General features: G+C 45.1%; 1 protein-coding gene and 1 long non-coding RNA gene across 44 annotated transcripts; one reads left to right on the top strand and one right to left on the bottom strand.

The window, feature by feature from the left end:
• Nucleotides 1-478: 478 nt before the first annotated feature.
• HORMAD1 (HORMA domain containing 1) lies at nt 479-19,492 on the bottom strand. 43 transcript variants are annotated; one of them, XR_011684378.1, is made up of 17 exons: nt 19,401-19,492; nt 18,660-18,752; nt 18,496-18,547; nt 18,054-18,198; nt 17,706-17,769; nt 16,002-16,038; nt 15,475-15,495; nt 15,350-15,376; nt 14,715-14,782; nt 12,351-12,502; nt 10,586-10,842; nt 10,105-10,168; nt 5,860-5,927; nt 5,096-5,179; nt 1,710-2,286; nt 1,563-1,596; nt 479-1,436 (listed from the first exon to the last, which is right to left on the bottom strand). XR_011684378.1 is itself a non-coding variant. In XM_071456863.1 (16 exons), exons 3-15 carry the CDS (start codon nt 18,526-18,528, stop codon nt 2,206-2,208), a joined length of 1,101 nt encoding a protein of 366 aa, XP_071312964.1. In that variant the 5' UTR covers nt 18,529-18,547; nt 18,660-18,752; nt 19,401-19,492; the 3' UTR covers nt 479-807. The 43 variants fall into 43 exon arrangements, 5 of the variants coding, with proteins under 5 accessions (XP_071312964.1, XP_071312960.1, XP_071312961.1 ...); XR_011684385.1 differs by having other exon boundaries at nt 479-1,349; XR_011684382.1 differs by having other exon boundaries at nt 479-1,510; nt 1,557-1,599; nt 1,758-2,286.
• On the top strand, nt 2,280-5,094 carry LOC139605430 (uncharacterized). The gene is made up of 2 exons (XR_011684399.1): nt 2,280-2,817; nt 2,885-5,094. It is a non-coding gene; the product is annotated as an uncharacterized lncRNA (long non-coding RNA).
• Nucleotides 19,493-20,364: the final 872 nt, after the last annotated feature.

Genomic DNA, 20,364 nt, shown 5'->3' with positions numbered 1-20,364 from the left:
CCGTGTCCCATCCCCGCTCCAGTCCCGTTCTGTGTCCCATTCCGTGTCCTGTCCCGTGTCCCCTCCTGTGTCCCATTCCGTGTCCCCTCCTATGTACCATTCCGTGTCCCGTCCTGTGTCCCATTTTGTGTCCTGTCCCTTGTCACATCCCCGCTCCAGTCCTGTCCCGTGTCCCATCCCAATCCCGTTCCCGCTCCAGTCCCGTTTCCTGTCCCATTCCATGTCCTGTCCCGTGTCCCTTCCCCGCTCCAGTCCCGTCTCCTTCTCCCATCCCTGTCCCGTGTCCCATCCCATTCCCGTCCTGTCCCGTGTCCCGTTCTGTCTCCCGTTCCCATCCCGTCTCCCTCTCTCATCCCGTGTCCCGTTCCCGGCTCCCTCTCCCATCCCGTGTCCCGTTCCCGTTCCCGTCTCCCTCTCCCCTCCCGTTCCCGTCCTCTCCCCGCTCCCGTCCGGTGCCGCCGGTAACGGAGCACGCCGCTCAAAGCTGAACGCCGTTTAATGGAGGAGCGATGACGAACGGACATTGCTCATTTCAAAGCCAAACCCGCCAAGGAACGTTCAGCTGTCCCCGCCCTGCCGGCGGGAGCGGCTTCACTCCCGTTCCCTGAACGGCTCGGGGGTGCAGGAGGGCTCGGTACCGTGTCCCGCCCCTGCCTCAAACCGTCCTGAGCACAGCCGGGCTCTGCCGGTGCTCCTTGGAACGGAGCAGAGGAGCCGCGGATACCGAAATTCCTGCAGGCTGGCAGAGAGCCTGGAATTCAAGGCATGAAGAAGGCTCGTTCTTCACCTGAGGATGGTGCTTCTGCTCTGGAAGAAATGCAAAGCATCCGACTCCTCCAACTGTCCCGGTAGGAAAAGCAAAAACCGTAACCCCAAAAACTGTAACAGCCTGTAACTGACAGCCCAGCCCTGTGGAAAGCTCTGGAAATCACCCCAGAACTGGAGAGGTTCTGGGGCAGGCAGGTCCTCAGCTCAGAACCAGAGCGCAGAGGCACTGGGGAAACCTTGTGCTGGGGGATGAATTCCCTCCATCACCATCAGGACCTGGAGCCAACCCTCAAACCCCCAAAATCCAAGGATTTCTGGTCCTGTACAAAATGAGTCTGGAATTCTTAAGCTGGGCTTCCTGACATTTTCCTTCTTTAAAAAAACATCCCCATGAGATTGCTAATGGAGCAGAACAGATCCTTCAAACCAACAGTGAACAACCAAACAAACAGGAGTGGAGAACTTGGGACAGCAGGAGATGGGCTACAAAAACTGCTCCTTGGAATTACTGAGCTTCCTCCTTTTGGGAAACTAAAACTGCTCCTTGGAATTGCTGAGCTTCATCCTTTGGGCAACTAAAACTGTCCTTGGAATTGCTGAGCTTCCTCCTTTGGGAAACTAAAACTGCTCCTTGGAATTGCTGAGCTTCATCCTTTGGGCAACTAAAACTGTCCTTGGGCTTCCTCCTTTTGGGCAACTAAATCTGCTCCTTGGAATTGCTGACCTTCCTCCTTTTGGGCAACTAAAACTGCTCCTTGGATTTGCTGAGCTTCCTCCTTTTGGGCAACTAAAACTGCTCCTTGGGCTTCATCCTTTGGGCAACTAAAACTGCTCCTTGGAATTACTGAGCTTCCTTTTGGGCAACTAAAACTGTCCTTGGGCTTCATCCTTTTGGGCAACTAAATCTGCTCCTTGAGCTTCATCCTTTGGGCACCTAAAACTGCTCCTTGGCATTGCTGAGCTTCCTCCTTTTGGAAAACTAGATCTGCTCCTTGGAATTGCTGAGCTTCCTCCTTTGGGCAACTAAAACTGCTCCTTGGGCTTCATCCTTTGGGCAACTAAATCTGCTCCTTGGGCTTCCTCCTTTTGGGAAACTAAAACTGCTCCTTGAGTTTGCTGAGCTTCCTCCTTTGGGCAACTAAAACTGCTCCTTGGAATTTGTGAACTTCATCCTTTGGGAAACTAAAACTGCTCCTTGGGTTTGCTGAGCTTCATCTTTTGGGCAACTAAAATTGTCCTTGGGCTTCATCCTTTGGGCAACTAAAACTGCTCCTTGGAACTGCTGAGCTTCCTCCTTTGGGCAACTAAATCTGCTCCTTGGAATTGCTGAGCTTCCTCCTTTTGGGCAACTAAAACTGCTCCTTGGAATTGTTGAACTTCCTCCTTTGGGCAACTAAATCTGCTCCTTGGACTTGCTGAGTTTCCTCCTTTGGGCACCTAAATCTGCTCCTTGGGCTCGCTGAGCTTCCTCCTTTTGGGCAGCACCTCCTGGCTGGAGGGGGGCTCAGCCTGGTGCACCTGCCAAGGAAAACCAAGAATGGAATTACAGGAGCTCTGTGGGGCCAGCACAGGGCACAGCCACCCTCAGCAGGACAGAGCTGGGACACAGCCAGAGCCTCCCCCCAGTGCCTGCCCAGATGTGCTGGGCCTGCAGGAACATCTGGATGCTATTTCCTGGCAGAACTGACCCACTGAGGAAGGCTGAGATGTTTTCCTGCTGCCACAGCTGCAGCAAGGAGCTGTGGCCAGCAGGAACTGCAGCACAGGACAAGGAGTGGTGGGTTCAGACTGGAAGAGGGGAATTGAGGTTGGAGATAAGGGAGAAATCCTTCCCTGTCAGGTGGGGAGGTTCAGACTGGAAGAGGGGAATTGAGGTTGGAGATAAGGGAGAAATCCTTCCCTGTCAGGTGGGGAGGTTCAGACTGGAAGAGGGGAATTGAGGTTGGAGATAAGGGAGAAATCCTTCCCTGTCAGGGGGGGAGGTTCAGACTGAAAGAGGGAAATTGAGGTTGGAGATAAGACAGAAATCCTTCCCTGTCAGGTGGGGAGGTTCAGACTGAAAGAGGGAAATTGAGGTTGGAGATAAGACAGAAATCCTTCCCTGACAGGTGGGGAGGCCCTGGCACAGATGATTCCATGGATGCCCCATCCCTGGAAGTGTCCAAGGCCAGGCTGGGAGCACCCTGGGATGGTGGAAGGTGACCCTGGCCAGGCTTTAAGGTCCCTTCCTCCAAACCATTCCATGACTCCAGCTCTGCACCCTGCAGAGGCTGCCCAGCACCAACAACCCCCTGAGAGCTCAGTGCTGCTGCTTCTGACTGTCCCAGGAAAAGATGACCATGAACCTTCAGGAAAAGATGACAATGAACCTTTAGCTTCCATTCCAAGATGACCATGAACCTTTAGCTTCCATCCCAAGATGACCATGAACCTTTAGCTTCCATCAATGAACCTTTAGCTTCCATTCAAAGATGACAATGAACCTTTAGCTTCCATCCCAAGGTGACCATGAACCTTTAGCTTCCATTCAATGATGACCATGAACCTTTAGCTTCCATTCAATGATGACCATGAACCTTTAGCTTCCATTCAATGATGACCATGAACCTTTAGCTTCCATTCAATGATGTCAATGAACCTTTAGCTTCCATTCAATGATGACCATGAACCTTTAGCTTCCATCAATGAACCTTTAACTTCCATTCCAAGATGATCATGAACCTTTGGCTTCCATCAATGAACCTTTAGCTTCCATCAATGAACCTTTAACTTCCATTCAATGATGACCATGAACCTTTAGCTTCCATCAATGAACCTTTAGCTTCCATTCCAAGATGACCATGAACCTTTAGCTTCCATCAATGAACCTTTAGCTTCCATTCAATGATGACAATGAACCTTTAGCTTCCATTCCAAGATGACCATGAACCTTTAGCTTCCATCAATGAACCTTTAGCTTCCATCCCAAGATGTCAATGAACCTTTAGCTTCCATTCAATGATGACCATGAACCTTTAGCTTCCACTCCAAGGTGACCATGAACCTTTAGCTTCCATCAATGAACCTTTAGCTTCCATTCAATGATGACCATGAACCTTTAGCTTCCATCAATGAACCTTTAGCTTCCATCCCAAGATGACCATGAACCTTTAGGTTCCATTCCAAGATGTCAATGAACCTTTAGCTTCCATTCAAATATGTCAATGAACCTTTAGCTTCCATCCCAAGATGTCAATGAACCTTTAGCTTCCATTCAATGATGACAATGAACCTTTAGCTTCCATTCCAAGATGACCATGAACCTTTAGCTTCCATTCCAAGATGACAATGAACCTTTAGCTCCACTGTCCTTTTGGTTATTTAAAGCAATTGTGTTTTGTTTAATAAATTTATTACTAATTCAGTAAAATCTCTTTGAAAAGTACCCAGGGATGGTGAGCAAACAGAACAACCTTCTCTTTTTTTTGTTACATCACTGAGTGACAAAAAGCACTGAATGTGACTGGTTGGAAGCAGGAAGGGACCTTAGAGCTCATCCAGTGCCACCCCTGCCATGGCAGGGACACCTTCCACTGTCCCAGGATGCCCCAAGCTGGCCTGGGACACTTCAGGGATGCAGGGGCAGCCACAGCTTTTCTGGAAATTCCAGAGAATTCCCCACCCTCACAGGGAACAGTTTCCTGTGTAAAAAGAGAGAAAAATTCACCCCACAGGTTTTGGAGAAGGATCTACCCCTCTCTCAGCATTCCCAATATTCCAAATATCAGGTGAAGGCCCCCAAAAGCTCCCAGAGCTGCAGCTGCCAGGCTCAGGCAGTGAAGGAGCAGCACAGACATGGGGCCCAAAGGTCAAATTCCAGCCTGGACACAACATCTGCTCCAGCTGTGCCAGGTGGGAAGGTCTGGGTCCCCACAAGCAGCACTGCCTGCCAGACTGACCTGATTTAAGTTAAAAAAAAAGGGATTTTTCTTGGAATGAAGCAGTCACATGGGTGAGGTTATCATTTTGGCCCAGTGTTTCCCAAGGAGAAGCACAAGGAAGCACTGGGTGAGCTCTGCTGGCACAGATGGGTCAAACCAGCAGGAAATTTGGCTAAAGATCAACTAAAACTAAGGAATTTAAAGGAATTTATCTCAACCTGTGTTACCTGCATCAAATCAGCTGCCAAGTCCTTGGGATGGAATTCTTTTTGACAGTGTTGGAATTGAATGGGAATTTAGGAAGTGATGAGAGTTTCATTCTGTCAATGGCAAATGCATTCAAGCTCTGAGTTTTATTCACTGTTTGCAACAGAAATGATAAGAATTAAAGAAAAATTGATACTAACAATGCAGCTTTGGAATATCTTTCCACTTCTTGTCCTGCTCTCGGACACAATCAGCTCAGATGTTTTACGGGTCAAATGATCAACCTGGAATCAGAAAATTGATTTTGCCTTGTTACAGCAGCAAAAAACAAACCCTGGAGACACCCAGCAGTGCTCAGTGTGGGGCATTCACTGCTCTGCACAGTGCCTGCCTTCAGACTGAAATAGGGGGCATTGAAATGGTGATAAGCCCTGGAAATCACAGCTTTTACAGGGCCCTGGCAGAGAGAAGCACGTGCTGGTTTCACCCAGGCAATCACTGACACTTACCTACAGCTCTCCTGTTTTAAGGAATCTTAAGGACCTGTGTGAAGCAGTCCTCCATGTATAAATGCCACCAATTTCTACATGCAGGGAATATAACCTGAGTTATAAACTTGAATTTGTAAGTTTTAATCGACTTTGAAACAAGCTTTGGTTTGTCAGAATCAGCAGTGGAATTCCCATTAGGCAGTTTATTACCATGGAAATTACATTCCCCTTCTCACTCAGCAACAGTCCCAGCACCTGTTTGTTTTGAGAGCTGTAGTTCAGAGCCTTTTGTCAGTGCTTTAGAATAGTTTGGGAAAACACCAGGAAGTGAAATGGAAAGGAATTTTGCTGCTGGAAACAGTGACTGTGGGAAATGAGGCTCCAGCAGGTTACCCATGAATCACTCAGAGGAGGGAAGGAGCTGCACAGAAGCTCCAGAAACAGCTGAAGATGACAGAGCAGAGTGTTCCTACCTGAGGATTAGAAACATGGGAGGGAGTCTGGATCCCTCCAGCTTCCTCTTCATGAGCTGAATCCTTTTCTGCAAGAAGGGAAGAATTGGAGAGTTCAATGCAGCTGTTAACACACCAACAATCCAGAGCAAACACCACCAGCTCTGCTCCAAGAACACTTTACAACTGCTGGGAACAGCTCCTTACACAGCACACCCTGAACTCCACCAAGCTCTGAATTTCTTCTTTACTCTGCCAACCTCCAGCTCACTGCAGGATCCCTGCAGGAGTGGCTTTGATCCCCAGCTCCCTCACACACTGTCCTGCTCAGGGGATCTGATTCAAACCCGAGCCTGTTTTGTGCTGCAGGACAGGGAAAAAGCCACTCTGGGCCAGCCCTGCCCTCCCAGCCCCAGCCAGGAGCAATCCCAGAGCCCCCTCAGTGCCTGCAGCTGCAGGAACACATCCTCAGGGGGAACAGGCAGCTCCAGGCAGGTTTTTGCTGTTCCTAATTCATGCTGTTTTTCTGGGACACAGGCAGGAGCAGGGAATGGTGAATGGGTGACATCAGCTGTGGAACAACACAAGAATTGCAGGCTGACAAATGGATTTTCCCTGTGCCTCGTAGTTCCTGTAAATGAAACATTTGCCAACTCCCCAGGGCAAGAAATTGTCTGGATTTCTGCATGGTTTTGGAAATTTTGTGACTCTTTAGAAGAATCAGGCACAGCTTCATGTGGTTATTCCAGTTCTGCAGCCTACTAGAATTGTCAAGACCAAAATTCTGATCCACATGTGCTGTTTGCTACACATTTGCACCATTATTTTTCAACAGCATGAAAATGGCAGCTGGTTTGGCAAAGCTGCACATGTTTCTTCTCAAAAAAAAACAAAAAAACCCCAAACCCAACATTTCTGTACAGCAAATGGGTTCCAGATTGTCTGGATGCTTCTATCCAGCCTCTCCAAGAGGAGCAGATCAACAAGCAGCAATTCCTTCTTCAGTTTGTTTGGCAGCAAAGTGGAGTCCTCAGGCCCCTGGGCTAAACTGGGCAATGTGAACACAAAGCAGGAGGAAAAGCAGAGGATGGTTCATCTCAAATCAGAAAAGGAAGCTCCTGAGATGCCTGAGGACAATTTGGTGTCTCATGTTTTGAGCTGGAGACAGATTGGGTGCACATTTTGGAGCTGTGATTAAAAGCCAGCAGTGGGGAGCTTCCAGGGCTGGAGGAGCCAGGACAGTTATTTACTGCCAGATTTTATTTACAGTGATAGGAAAAAAACACTTGAGGAAATTCATTTTTGTGTGATTCATCCTAACAAAAATACTTGTAGCTATTCAAGTTCCTCTGCAAGGAAAGGCTGAGAGAGTTGGGGTTGTTCAGGCTGCAGAAAAGGCTCCAGGAGAGCTCAGAGAGGGACTTTGGACAAGGCCTGGAGGGGCAGGACACAGGAAATGGCTCTACCCTGATGGATGGGACATTGGGAATTAGGAATTGTTCCCTGGCAGGCTGTGAGGAGAAGCTGTGGGTGCCCCTGGACCCCTGGCAGTGCCCAGGAGCCACTGGGGTCATGGAAGGTGGCCCTGCCATGGCAGGGGTGGCACTGGGTGAGCTTGAAGGTGCTCCCAAGCCACTCTGGGATTCTGTGATGCCAAAACCATTCACCTTCAATTCTCCAAGTGCTGCAGCACACGGGGAAAGGGCAGCACAGGAACCAGCTGGAAACAGCAGAGCCAAACACAGAATGGTTCAGAAACCAAAACACTCTGGTGAGGCCTCTGTTCATATAACAAAACACACTCTGGTGAGGCTGCTGTTCATGAAACAAAACACACTCTGGTGAGGCCTCTGTTCATATAACAAAACACACTCTGGTGAGGCCTCTGTTCATAAACAAAACACACTCTGGTGAGGCTGCTGTTCATGAAACAAAACACACTCTGGTGAGGCCTCTGTTCATATAACAAAACACACTCTGGTGAGCTTCTGTTCATATAACAAAACACACTCTGGTGAGCTTCTGTTCATGAACCAAAACACACTCTGGTGAGCTTCTGTTCATGAAACAAAACACACTCTGGTGAGCTTCTGTTCATGAACCAAAACACACTCTGGTGAGCTTCTGTTCATATAACAAAACACACTCTGGTGAGCTTCTGTTCATATAACAAAACACACTCTGGTGAGCTTCTGTTCATGAAACAAAACACACTCTGGTGAGCTTCTGTTCATGAACCAAAACACACTCTGGTGAGGCCTCTGTTCATGAAACAAAACACACTCTGGTGAGGCTGCTGTTCATAAACCAAAACACACTCTGGTGAGCTTCTGTTCATATAACAAAACACACTCTGGTGAGGCCTCTGTTCATGAAACAAAACACACTCTGGTGAGCTTCTGTTCATGAACCAAAACACACTCTGGTGAGGCCTCTGTTCATGAAACAAAACGCACTCTGGTGAGGCTGCTGTTCATATAACAAAACACACTCTGGTGAGGCTGCTGTTCATATAACAAAACACACTCTGGTGAGGCTGCTGTTCATATAACAAAACACACTCTGGTGAGCTTCTGTTCATGAACCAAAACACACTCTGGTGAGGCTGCTGTTCATATAACAAAACTCTGGTGAGGCCTCTGTTCATAGAACAAAACACACTCTGGTGAGGCTTCTGTTCATGAACCAAAACACACTCTGGTGAGGCCTCTGTTCATGAACCAAAACACACTCTGGTGAGGCTGCTGTTCATGAACCAAAACACACTCTGGTGAGGCCTCTGTTCATGAACCAAAACACACTCTGGTGAGGCTGCTGTTCATATAACAAAACACACTCTGGTGAGCTTCTGTTCATATAACAAAACTCTGGTGAGGTCTCTGTTCATAAACCAAAACACTGGTGAGGATTCTGTTCATGAACCAAAACTCTGGTGAGGATTCTGTTCATGAACCAAAACTCTGGTGAGGTTTCTGCTGCAGGAACAGCAGAGAGAGGCACGAGCAGCTCCCTCTGCAGGTGCTGCACCGGGACCAGCACAGCACAAAGAGCCCCGATGCTCTCAACTCCTCCTCAGCCCCGGGCTCTGTGGGGTTCTGGGCAAGGGCAGGGAAAATGGTGGCTAAAAGTGGGATTGGTGAGGAATTGAAGCTCAAAAAGCTGAAATTAAACAAAAAAAACCCCAACAAATAAACAGACCCAGAGCACTGGTTTTTGCAGAGAGAATTCTGCTTCCCAAGTCTGCAGTAATGAGCTCAACAGTACAAAACCTCTTGGAGCTTAATGTGCAAACTAAATGTTATTAAAAACTAAATAACTCGGTAATTATTACTAAAAAAAGAGTCGAAAAAGCAAATAAAATTTATTTCTAAATATAAACGCCATTCAATTTAGCTTAGCTGATAAAATGGAACAGAAGATCAGAATTTTGAACAGTAACATGAAAACATGTTAGTCATGTGTTAACATGTTAACATCTGTTCACCAAGTGCTTTACAGAATAAAGCCCTGATAGAAAATGAAGGCACAGTCATATATGTGAAGGAAATGATGAAAAACTAAATAGAGACAATTGAGGGCTTTGAAAAATATAAAATTATTATATAATTTAACAAAAATATCTTATAAAAATATATTCTAATGAAGATTCTTATACAAAAGTTGAATATAATATTAAAATATAATAAATATATAAATAATATAAAATAATATAAGAATAATATAAAATATAATAAATATATAATAAAAAAATAAAATATATGGTGTAAAAAAAATATGGTGTAAAAAAATATGGTGTAAAAAAAATATGGTGTAAAAAAATATGGTGTAAAAAAAATATGGTGTAAAAAAAATATGGTGTAAAAAAAATATGGTGTAAAAAAAATATGGTGTAAAAAAAATATGGTGTAAAAAAAATATGGTGTAAAAAAAATATGGTGTAAAAAAAATATGGTGTAAAAAAAATATGGTGTAAAAAAAATATGGTGTAAAAAAATATGGTGTAAAAAAATATGGTGTAAAAAAATATGGTGTAAAAAAATATGGTGTAAAAAAAATATGGTGTAAAAAAAATATGGTGTAAAAAAATATGGTGTAAAAAAAATATGGTGTAAAAAAAATATGGTGTAAAAAAATATGGTGTAAAAAAATATGGTGTAAAAAAAATATGGTGTAAAAAAAATATGGTGAAAAAATAATATAGTGAAAAAATAATATCGTGAAAAAATAATATCGTGAAAAAATAAAATGTAATACATCAAACATTACCTCGAGCTTCTGAAATATTCCCGTGATTCTCATCTTCCACTTGATTATCCAAGACAGGATCCTCCTAGATTAAGAAACAGGTGTGTCACTGGCTGCAGCCACACAAGGAAGTTTCCACTCAGATGATTTAGGACACACTTGTGAGATGGATTTGAGGTGGAATAAACTGAAATAACTGATTGTGACATGGCAGGGTGAGGTTCCACCTGTGCCCTGTGCTGGGACACATGGCAGGGTCCCCATGGCACGAGCTGTGCCTCTGCTGCTCCTTGTGCACAGCATTGCTTGACCAGTGTCAGGCTGCAAAGTGGAACAGTAAAATTAGGGAAAAAAATGAATTTAAGATATATTGTCTTCCTTAAGCATGTCTGAAAATAGAGGGGGTCATGGCTTACACACAGTGAAACAATAATGGACTTTTCCTAGATGATACACCACAAAAAATTCAAAAAGCCCCCCAAAAGCAAGGCTGTGCTCTTACATTCATGAGCTGGCTCTCCTCCTGTGGGTCTGCTCTGCTCAGCCCACACACCTGGAGAGGCTCAGCAGTCTCTCCCTGCTTTAGGATGCTCTTATCAACATTCTCCATGCGCTGTTTCTCGGTTGTGATTTTCAGTTTGAGCAGGTGAAAAGGCGTTGGCACCTCCCCCACGTTGAGGTACATGGGCTCCTCCTTAAACAGCAGCCCCTCGTCCTTTGCCTCCTTGAACCCTGGGGGTTGGTAATCAGGGGGGGTAACTGCAGAGAAATGAAATGGGGGACAATGAAAGATGCTCTTGCAAAACTGATTTTAACTCTTTTCTCCTTTAAATACAGAGTTACTGCAAAAAATTGTGTGTGGGGAGGGAAGTATTCAATATTCAGTTTGGATAAATGAAGCACAACAGGCAAAGCCCTGGTAAAGCTCTTTGGAAGAGGTTGTAGACACAGAGAGGGAAAACAGAAGCTCTGATTTGCCATTGTAAGGCAGTAACACACTCAGAAAGCAGAGCCAGGTATTTGGACAGTCTCCAGGCTGGGAAATGATGCTATAGCCTGACACACTCTGGGAAACTCCAAGTGTTTTAAACCCCAGCCAAATGCAGTCAGTGCCAGGATTGTGTTCCTGCAGTGAGATCACATCCCCTCCCCTTGGGATTCAACCTGTCCTGAGGAACAGCCACACATGAAACAGCCTCACTGAACAAGTCCCAGCAACCACCACCATTATCCACTGAAAACTGGAAAATGTCCTTGTTTGGCTTGCTTTGCACAGCCTGATCAATCAGGGTGACATGGCAGTGTCCCCTTGGGGTGTTGGGAGGTCCCCAGGACCAGGTGAGAGTGAGAATTTGACTCCCTGTTCTCAGAAGGCTGATTATTATTATTATATTATAAATTATATAATACATTATATATAATAAAATATACATTATATTATATACAATATATTATATAACGTATTATGTCACACATTATATAATATATAATATTGTATATATATTATATTATCATCTTATATTATATTATCATCTTATATTATATTATCATCTTATATTATATTATCATCTTATATTATATTATCATCTTATATTATATTATCATCTTATATAATCGTCATTATATAGTATGCCTTATATAGTATGCCTTATATAGTATGCCTTATATAGTATGCCTTATATAGTATGCCTTATATACCATGCCTTATATACCATGCCTTATATACCATGCCTTATATACCATGCCTTATATACCATGCCTTATATACCATGCCTTATATACCATGCCTTATATACCATGCCTTATATACCATGCCTTATATACCATGCCTTATATACCATGCCTTATATACCATGCCTTATATACCATGCCTTATATACCATGCCTTATATACCATGCCTTATATACCATGCCTTATATACCATGCCTTATATACCATGCCTTATATACCATGCCTTATATACCATGCCTTATATACCATGCCTTATATACCATGCCTTATATACCATGCCTTATATTACATTCTAAAACTATACTAAAGAAAGAAAAAGGACACATCAGAAGTCTAGAAAAGAATTAATAATAAAAACCCCTGACTGACTCAGAGAGTCTGACACAGCTGGCTGTGATTGGTCATGAATTAAAAACAATTCACATCTTTGGATAAACAATCTCCAGCCCACATCCCAGAGGAGCAAACATGGAGAAGCTGAGGCCTCTCATCCTGTCAGGGGAAGAGCTCCTGGCCAAGGGGTTTTTGGGCATACCCTCATCATAGTAGAGCAGTTTCATGGTGAGGCAGACGTCGCTGGGCAGGGGGCTCAGGTTCTGCATCAGGATGTAGATCTTGCGGATCAGGAGGATGCTGGCCTTCTTGGTGTCGGCACAGCTGATGGGGCACTCGGACTTCTTGTCCTTGCTGAAAGCACACAGCAGCCATGGGAGGTTTTGTTGGGTTGTGAATTCAGGGTTTAGCTCAGGTCCCTCCCCTGATAATTCCCTGCCAGGTGTGTCAGCCACCTCTCCTTCCCCCTCCCAGCACTGGCTGTCACTCCTGGCATTCCAGAAGGAATCCAGACTCAAACCCCTGGGGGACATTGGCCCATCCAGGTGTCCCTTGTCCCTCCCCTCCTGTCCCTGCTTGGTGCCTCCCTGCCCCTTCCCTGCCCCTCTCCCCGGGGTTAAAGGAGCAGCAAGCCCGGGCTCAGGGAGTTCTGTTGGAGCTGGTGCTGCATTCAGAGGCCTGAGGGCCAGAATAAAGCTCTGGATCCAAAGCCTCCATCAGAACCAACTCCTTTCCTTCACCATCCCCTTAAAGCTTCTCCACAGAGGGAAACCTGAGGAGCACCAGAGCTCCTGCAGGCCTGGGCTGCAGCTCCCAGCTGGCCAAAAGTGTCTCTGGGGTGAGACACCACACTTGCCACTGCTTGGTTCAGCACAAGCTCAGGCTATATTGGTAGATTCCAGTCAATTTTGATACAGAGTGAGCACTTTCACTCTCTGTTTGTTCACAAACATTTTATTGCCTGAGGTCTGAGATTGAGCACTGCAGTTCCTAACCCTGCACCTTCTCTGCCCCTTGGGAGATCAAAGCCTGAGCCAGGGACATCAGCAGAGTTCAGGGATCAGCAGCTGGCACCAGCTGCTCCATCCTACATCACACAGTGCCTAAATACCCAAAGGAAATACTGAAAGACAAAAGGAAGAACTTGTGAAAGCCCCACTTCTGGGAAGCCCTACCTATGTGCTTTCCCTTAAATAAAGGCACTCTTGAAGTTTCCTCAACATTGAACACATTTAGGCTCTCTAAATATTTCCTCAACACTGCAAATTTAGAAACATTTAGGCACTCTAAATGTCTCCTCAACACTGGAAATTTTCTACAGATCTATTTCCCACAATTGGTAATGATAACAAACCTGGTGCTCAAGTGATTCTTGGCATCCAGGTCCAACATTTCCATGCTCCCAATCCACCAGAAGTTGACCCAAATCCCAGCTCAGTGCCAAAACCTCTCCCTCTGTTTCCCAGCTCCTCACACCTGAGCACCTGCAGAGCAGGGCAAGTATCCCCTGGTATTCCTTTTCTATTTTAAGGAGCATTTTATGCAGGAGGGAAGCTGGGAGGAGTTTGAACTAACTGTATTTCAATTACTTCTGTTAAAATAAGCCATTTCTCTGTAGCTGTGACTGAGCAAAACGTTGGGGTTTTTTAGGATGTTTTTTGGGGCTTTTATTTTAGGGTTGGGGTCTTTCCAGCATGGAAAAGGGTCTGGAGAAGATGTGGGGAGCAGGGCTGTGTCCCCACTTTAGACAAACTGCTGGGGTTGAATGGGAACTGCTGGGGCCAGTGCTTCTCCCCCAGGTCATTAAAAACTCCTGAATGTCTCCTTGAGTTTGCCAGATTGATACAGGGGAAGTGAAGCAAGGGTTTGGCCCAAAAAGTGTAAAAACTCAACAACAAACAAAGGAATTCTGAAGAAGAGAGGAATTGACTGGAGCAGCTTCATAGAATCACCAATTATTAGGGTGGATACATAAATCCCATCCCATCCCACCCCTGCCACCGTCCCAGGTGGCTCCAGCCTGGCCTTGGGCACTGCCAGGGATCCAGGGCAGCCCCAGCTGCTCTGGGCACCTGTGCCAGGGCCTGCCCACCCAGCCAGGAGGAATCTGCCCTGGACATGCAGCCCAAACCTGCCCTCTTCCACTTTCAACCCAGGAATCCCCTCCCCATGGCTGGGGATGCCCAATGTTCTTATCTCAGCACTGGAAATTCCACCATGACTGAGCTGTGCATCACAAATTACATTTCTGTTGGGTTTTGGGTGTATTTTCTATAATTTCTGCTAAATGAGGAATTCCAGTAACATTCAGTGTCTTCAGATAATTCAATCTGGTGTGAAGCTTCACCCCCCACACATGAAGATCTCAAATATCCTCACAGAGTATCAGACTCTGACACTGAGCATCATCTGCTGGGTGGATATTAAAATGAGGAGCATAATTCAACAAAATTATTCATAGTATTTTAGTAAGTATGTTGATAAAATTAAGTCTCAAGATGCAGGATTTCAAAAGCAAACAGATCAAATGGTGTCCAAGGGACATGGAGCAGTCCCAGGGCTGTACCTGCCAAAATCCAGGAGTGGCCCATTGTGGGTGTACTTGAACTTGAAGTGGTAACACTCTGTGACTGCCTGCAAACAAAGCCAGGAATTATCAAATGCATCCTGAACATCCTGCTGCAGCTCTGCCCACTGATCTATCCACCTCTGAAGGAATAACTACAGCCCAGCTCCCATGTGCTGAACACAGCTTCCTAATCCTCTAACAATTGACAGTAAAAATGCACAAAACTGTTTCAAACTTAATAAAAGTGATGATTCCTTTCCAGCAATCACCATGATAAAGTATTTTGAAAATCAGCTGAAGTTTTTAGCATAAAATATTCCAGTTTCAACAGCTATGGAAACGGAGCATTGGTGGTGACACCCAGTGGGTTTGGGTTTTCCACAGAGTCCATAAATTTGTCAGGCAGAGTCAGGATGGGACATTTCACTCTGCAGTGATTTTTTGGTTTCATGCACAGCCTGAGAATACCCAAAAGCAATTCCACACATGGCAATTCCCAGTGACCCCAGTCATTTTTACCCCTGCTATTTCAAAATGCTCTTTTTTATGGATGTGCATGTTCAATATTCCTGCCTGTACCCACATTTCACTGTACCCATATTATCACCAGTGAGATATTCCAGCAGATTTACCTGAGGATCTTCTGTCTGGGTATAAACCTGGGGTTTGGAAGAAAAACAGAGGAATCCCAATGAGAACTACACATTCCTCAAAGAACATCCCTAAAAACATGTCCCTGCCTTTCAGAGATACTCACTGCTAGGACAATCTGTCTCAGCTGCCAGGAACATAAAAAGAGAAAACAAAAAAAAACAAAGAACATTAAATATATTTCATTGCCCATTTGTGCTGCCCAAAGTGCTTTCCTCTAGCTCTGGAATCCAACACAGGCAGCTAAGGAAGAAGAACTTCTTCCTCTTCACTCCTCTCCTGTGGAGGAGAGGATTCAGCTGCAGAAGAAACACCCACAGATCTCTCTGGCTTTCTGTGCTGCTGTTTACAAGAATCTCCTGTGGAGGAGAGGATTCAGCTGCAGAAGAAAACACCCACAGATCCCTCTCTGGCTTTCTGTGCTGCTGTTTACAAGAATCTCCTGTGGAGGAGAGGATTCAGCTGCAGAAGAAAACACCCACAGATCCCTCTCTGGCTTTCTGTGCTGCTGTTTACAAGAATTTGGTGCAGCAATGTTTGTGCATCCCACACTGCAGCTGACTGAGCTCAGCTACCCCTGGGCAGACTGAAATCAACACCTCAATGCAACTGAAATGAGACTGGAGCACTTACGTATTTCTTCTGCAAGGCATCATAGCATCCTAACATCCTGCAAAAACCAAACAACATTGGCCAGCTACTGCTAATTTTCATTTGTTTCTCACTAACAGCACCAAAAAAATGAAATTTTTGTGTTTACTTTTACTGTAGTAGAGCAATAAATAACACTTAGCCATCATTCTACCTTCTTAGCAGTGATACAAGCTGTGTAACACCAAATCAGCCCAAGCTCTTGAAAGAATAATTTAAAGTACAATCTGGAGGCAAATCAATTAAAAATACAATCTGGAGGTAAATCAATTAAAAATACAATCTAGAGGTAAGTCATTGATCAGTAAGAACATATTGTAATGCTTCAAACACCTTCCAACACATGTATTCATTAATTAGGGGAACAGCTTGGTCTAATTGCAGGTGTCCATGGCACAGGGTTGGAGGAAGCTTCAAGGTCCCCTCCAAGCCAAGCATTCCATGATTTTCTCATAAATCAGTAATTCAGCTGAACAGCAACACTGCTGAAGCACAAAGGAGTTCTGGCTTTTATTTAGGTGTTGCCATTTCCTTTTTGTACAGGACTCAACCAGGGAATCAAAACTTACCCTGTTTTTATTCCTGATGTTCAATTACAGCCAAGAAATAAAAATCAGGTTGGTGTGAACAAAAGGCCACTCCCAAGAGGTCCCACAGCCCTTCCCTCCAAAGCAGGGAACCTGTCCTGCTGCTGGCAGGGGAAGCAGAGCTGGGCTGCCCCTTCCATCTCCTCAGCCAGCCAAGAGCCAGGAGGAAATTCCAGCTTTTCCCCTCCCTCACCGTGTGACAGCACAGGGCTGATTCCACTCTAACATCAACTCTCAGCCCTCAAGCTTTGCTAAGTGCAGCTTACATTTCTCTTGTGTGTATTTTTGGTTTTTTTTAGTGTATTTTCTCTAATTTCTGTAACATTCAGTATCTTTAGAAAAATAAATCTGGTGTGAAGCTTCACCCTCCACATGGAATATCAGAATATCTCAAACATCCTTGTCCCAAAATCCCAACCCCTCAGCACTGCCAGGGATGAAGGCAGCATCCCTCCCACACTTTGGATGAGTGGGGAAAAGGAAAAAGAACCTTTGTGGAGGTAACAAAATACAGGAATATGTAACTGAGGCTTACAGAGGTTTCTAAAAAGCAAGGAGGGCACCTGGAACAGAATTCAGAGCTACTGTGAGCAGGAAGAAAAGCAGAAGAAGCAGCTGCAGTGCCAGGTGCCAATCCCAGCCAGGTGCCAATCCCAGCCAGGTGTGGCACTGCTCAAGCAGGCAGAATGGCACTGGCAGGCACAGCTCTGCCTTTGAACACTCCTAAAAAATCTGTGAGTGAGATCTTTAAATAGAAAGATGCAAAATGGTGGCTTTGAGTCTCCTGATCAACTAGAGAGGAACTGCTTTTAGGCTTTTGCATTTCTGGGCACCCTTGAGTGCTCATGAGCACCCAGAGGAACGAGGTATACAAATACAGAGTGTTAGATCTTTAGTATTTCTTTAGTAAATATTCAGTATAGTCACCCTGCAAACAGAGATTTGTGCTCTCCTAAGCCCTGAGCTGAAAACTCCATGGTTACATCTGTGACACAAATGTGGGAGAGAACTTTTTGCCTTTATCTGCAAACAAGCAGGAAGGAACCCTTGAGCATTGAGCTGCTGAGGAAGCCTTACCTGTGTGCTGCAATCAACCTACCATTTCACCAGCTGGGTAGAGCCTGGAGAGTTTTTGTCTTCTCGCAGAATTTTGACACAAACATCTCAAAAAAAACCCAAAAAATACACACAGATTTACTCAGGAGAAAGTGCAATGAAAAGTTCATTGCCTCAGAGCACATATCAAGAAGAGACTAAAATTACTGACAAGCATGAGCTTAGCTTTAATGCTGAGCTAGTAGCAGCAAAATTAACAAATTTTTGAACAAAATATTACCAAAATGAAATTAATTCATATGTGAAGTTTCCATAACATGCACCAAAATGGCATCCATTCATTAAAAAGATCAGGTGGCTTTAAAAACAGTTTTTATAAATTCCCCCTTACCATCCATGTATCTGGTCCCATAGGCACTTTCAGGGAAGATCCCCCTCAGGTATGTGATGCAGGACACTGCCACTGCCAGGAGCCTCTTCACCAGCATCAGGGATTGCTGCTCCGTGGCGATTTTCTTGGGAAACACAACTGCACTCTGAGAATCACAGCAAGAAATCAATTTATTTTGGTGATTTAGAAAGTTCAGCACATTCCTGGCACTTGGTGTTACAGGATTTGTAGGATACAGCTGGTTTCTACCAAGTGCATGACAACAAAGCCCAGATTATTTTTCTGTAATTTTTTTATATCTATCCTTCATTCATAATTAAAAGACTGAATTACCCTGCTATTTTCACATTAAGAAATATCACACAGCACCTGGTGCACTGTTCCAGCCAAAACTCCCCCATTTTCTCCATGATTGTGCTGAAATCCACAAACAAAACCATACCACAGAATTCTTTTGCTTCTGAGCAGTTGCCATTCTGCAGAGATTCCTGTACCTGTCAACGAAATACCTGCATTAGCACCTGGGTAAGGAAAAGGGCTGCAGCTCTCCAGGGCATTCCCTGGATTTACAAACACCTCCTGCACAATTCACCAGCTCAAACAAACCCGTGTTTTTCACAAAACAGAGCAGGATGGCTCCTCTAATCATGCCCAGTATCAGATTCTTGATTTTCACGGCAGCACAGGCCTCCCCTGAGCCTACAGGACGCAATAATTAGAACATTTCTATCTGTAAGTCTATGAAATATGAACATCCAAAGGCAGTTCTCTTCAGTACTAACTAGTGCCCAACCTACAGGATTTTCAAAGGACCTTATGAAAATTCTTCACACATTTCAAACACCCCCAGACTTGAGTTGTTTTCATCTGTAATTTAAATGAGTACGGGAGAAACAGAACCCTCACCACCCCGAGCCTGACTCCACACAAACTTTCCCCCCAGCTCAGGAATAACAAATTCACCCACACCTGAGGAAAACACCTTCCCCAAGTTAGAAATGAGGTCTGGATCACGAAAGGCACCGAGATCCCCTCAGCAAGACTCCATAAACCCCGCCATGGCAGCACAGGGCCGAGTTAGGCTGTGAGGAAGGAGCCTCCCCCCTTAGCCTCAGCCCAGAAACCACCACCTGATTCGAGGGAAACTGAGGCAGGCGCGAAGACACAACAACACTGCGGAGTAGCGCGGGGCGGCGGGCAACAAAACTCGGAGGTGAGGTGTGGGTGAGTTGAGAGGAAATCGAAGAAAAACTACAGGAGAATGTGAGGAGAGAGAAGGGAGATGAAGGAAGGGATTTGAAGGAAGGGATTTGAAGGAAAGGAGATGAGAGAACCGCCCGCCCTCACCCTCAGGGCGCCTTTTCCCGCCCTCGCCCTCAGCGTGCTCCGCCGCGGGGCCGTGCGCAAACGCAGGGGGCGGGGCTCGCCCTCAGCCGGCGCCGCGCGCACCGCGCATGCGCAGCCCTGCCCCGCCCCGCCCCGGCTGTGAGGGGTCGGGGTTGTGGAACGTTCTGGGCTGTGAGGGAATTACGGAGATTTTCTTTTTAGTATTTAATCGCTGGTCCTGTTCTGACACCCCAAAAACCCCACCCTGAGGGCGTTGTCCAAAGGCTTCTGGAGCTTTGGCAGCTTTGGGTCAGCGCCATTCCCTTCTGGGGGAAGAACCTTTCCTGATAATCCAATTTAAACCCGCTGACACAGCTCCAGCCATTCCCTCGTGTTATAATATTGGCTTTTCGCAAATACTCAAATGGATTCTATATATGTGATGTTAAAATAACTTTGTTATAAAGGTATGGGTTTTATTTCTGTTGTTAATTAAGCTTACATATAATAATAAAATAGCTATGCTTGTGTTAAAATGCCTGCTTGGATGGGATAACATCCAGTGAACATAGGATGAGGACCCTGCTATTGACATTCTAATTATCAGTGTGAAAATGCGTATTTTATTACTGGCTTTTGCAAATATTAAAATGAATATTATATGTTTTCTGTTAGAAAGTTATGCTGTATTTTCTTAAGTAGTGTGTTAAATATAGTTTTAGGTTATAACCTAATGTTAAAATAGAAACTATGCTATGTAAGGCACTTTTTGAAGAAAGGAATGAGGTGCTCACACTGGTGGCAGCCACAGGACACCTAAATCTTTCAGAGAAAGAGAATTTATTGCTCCATTATCAGAAGAAATGAACTTTATCCTGCCTCGCTCAGCCCTGGAGACACTGTCAGGATTCAGAGGAAGAAGTTGACACTGCCCAGACAGAATCCTGTGTTTGAATGGAATTTATGCATCATGGATGAGGTGTAT

Source organism: Agelaius tricolor, unplaced genomic scaffold (genome assembly GCF_023055355.1).
Source record: "Agelaius tricolor isolate 1412-34295 unplaced genomic scaffold, bAgeTri1.0.p SCAF_66, whole genome shotgun sequence".
NCBI classification, from domain to species: domain Eukaryota; kingdom Metazoa; phylum Chordata; class Aves; order Passeriformes; family Icteridae; genus Agelaius; species Agelaius tricolor.
The sequence above is the reverse complement of the archived record's forward strand: the minus strand, read 5'-3'. Positions and strand labels throughout refer to the sequence as shown.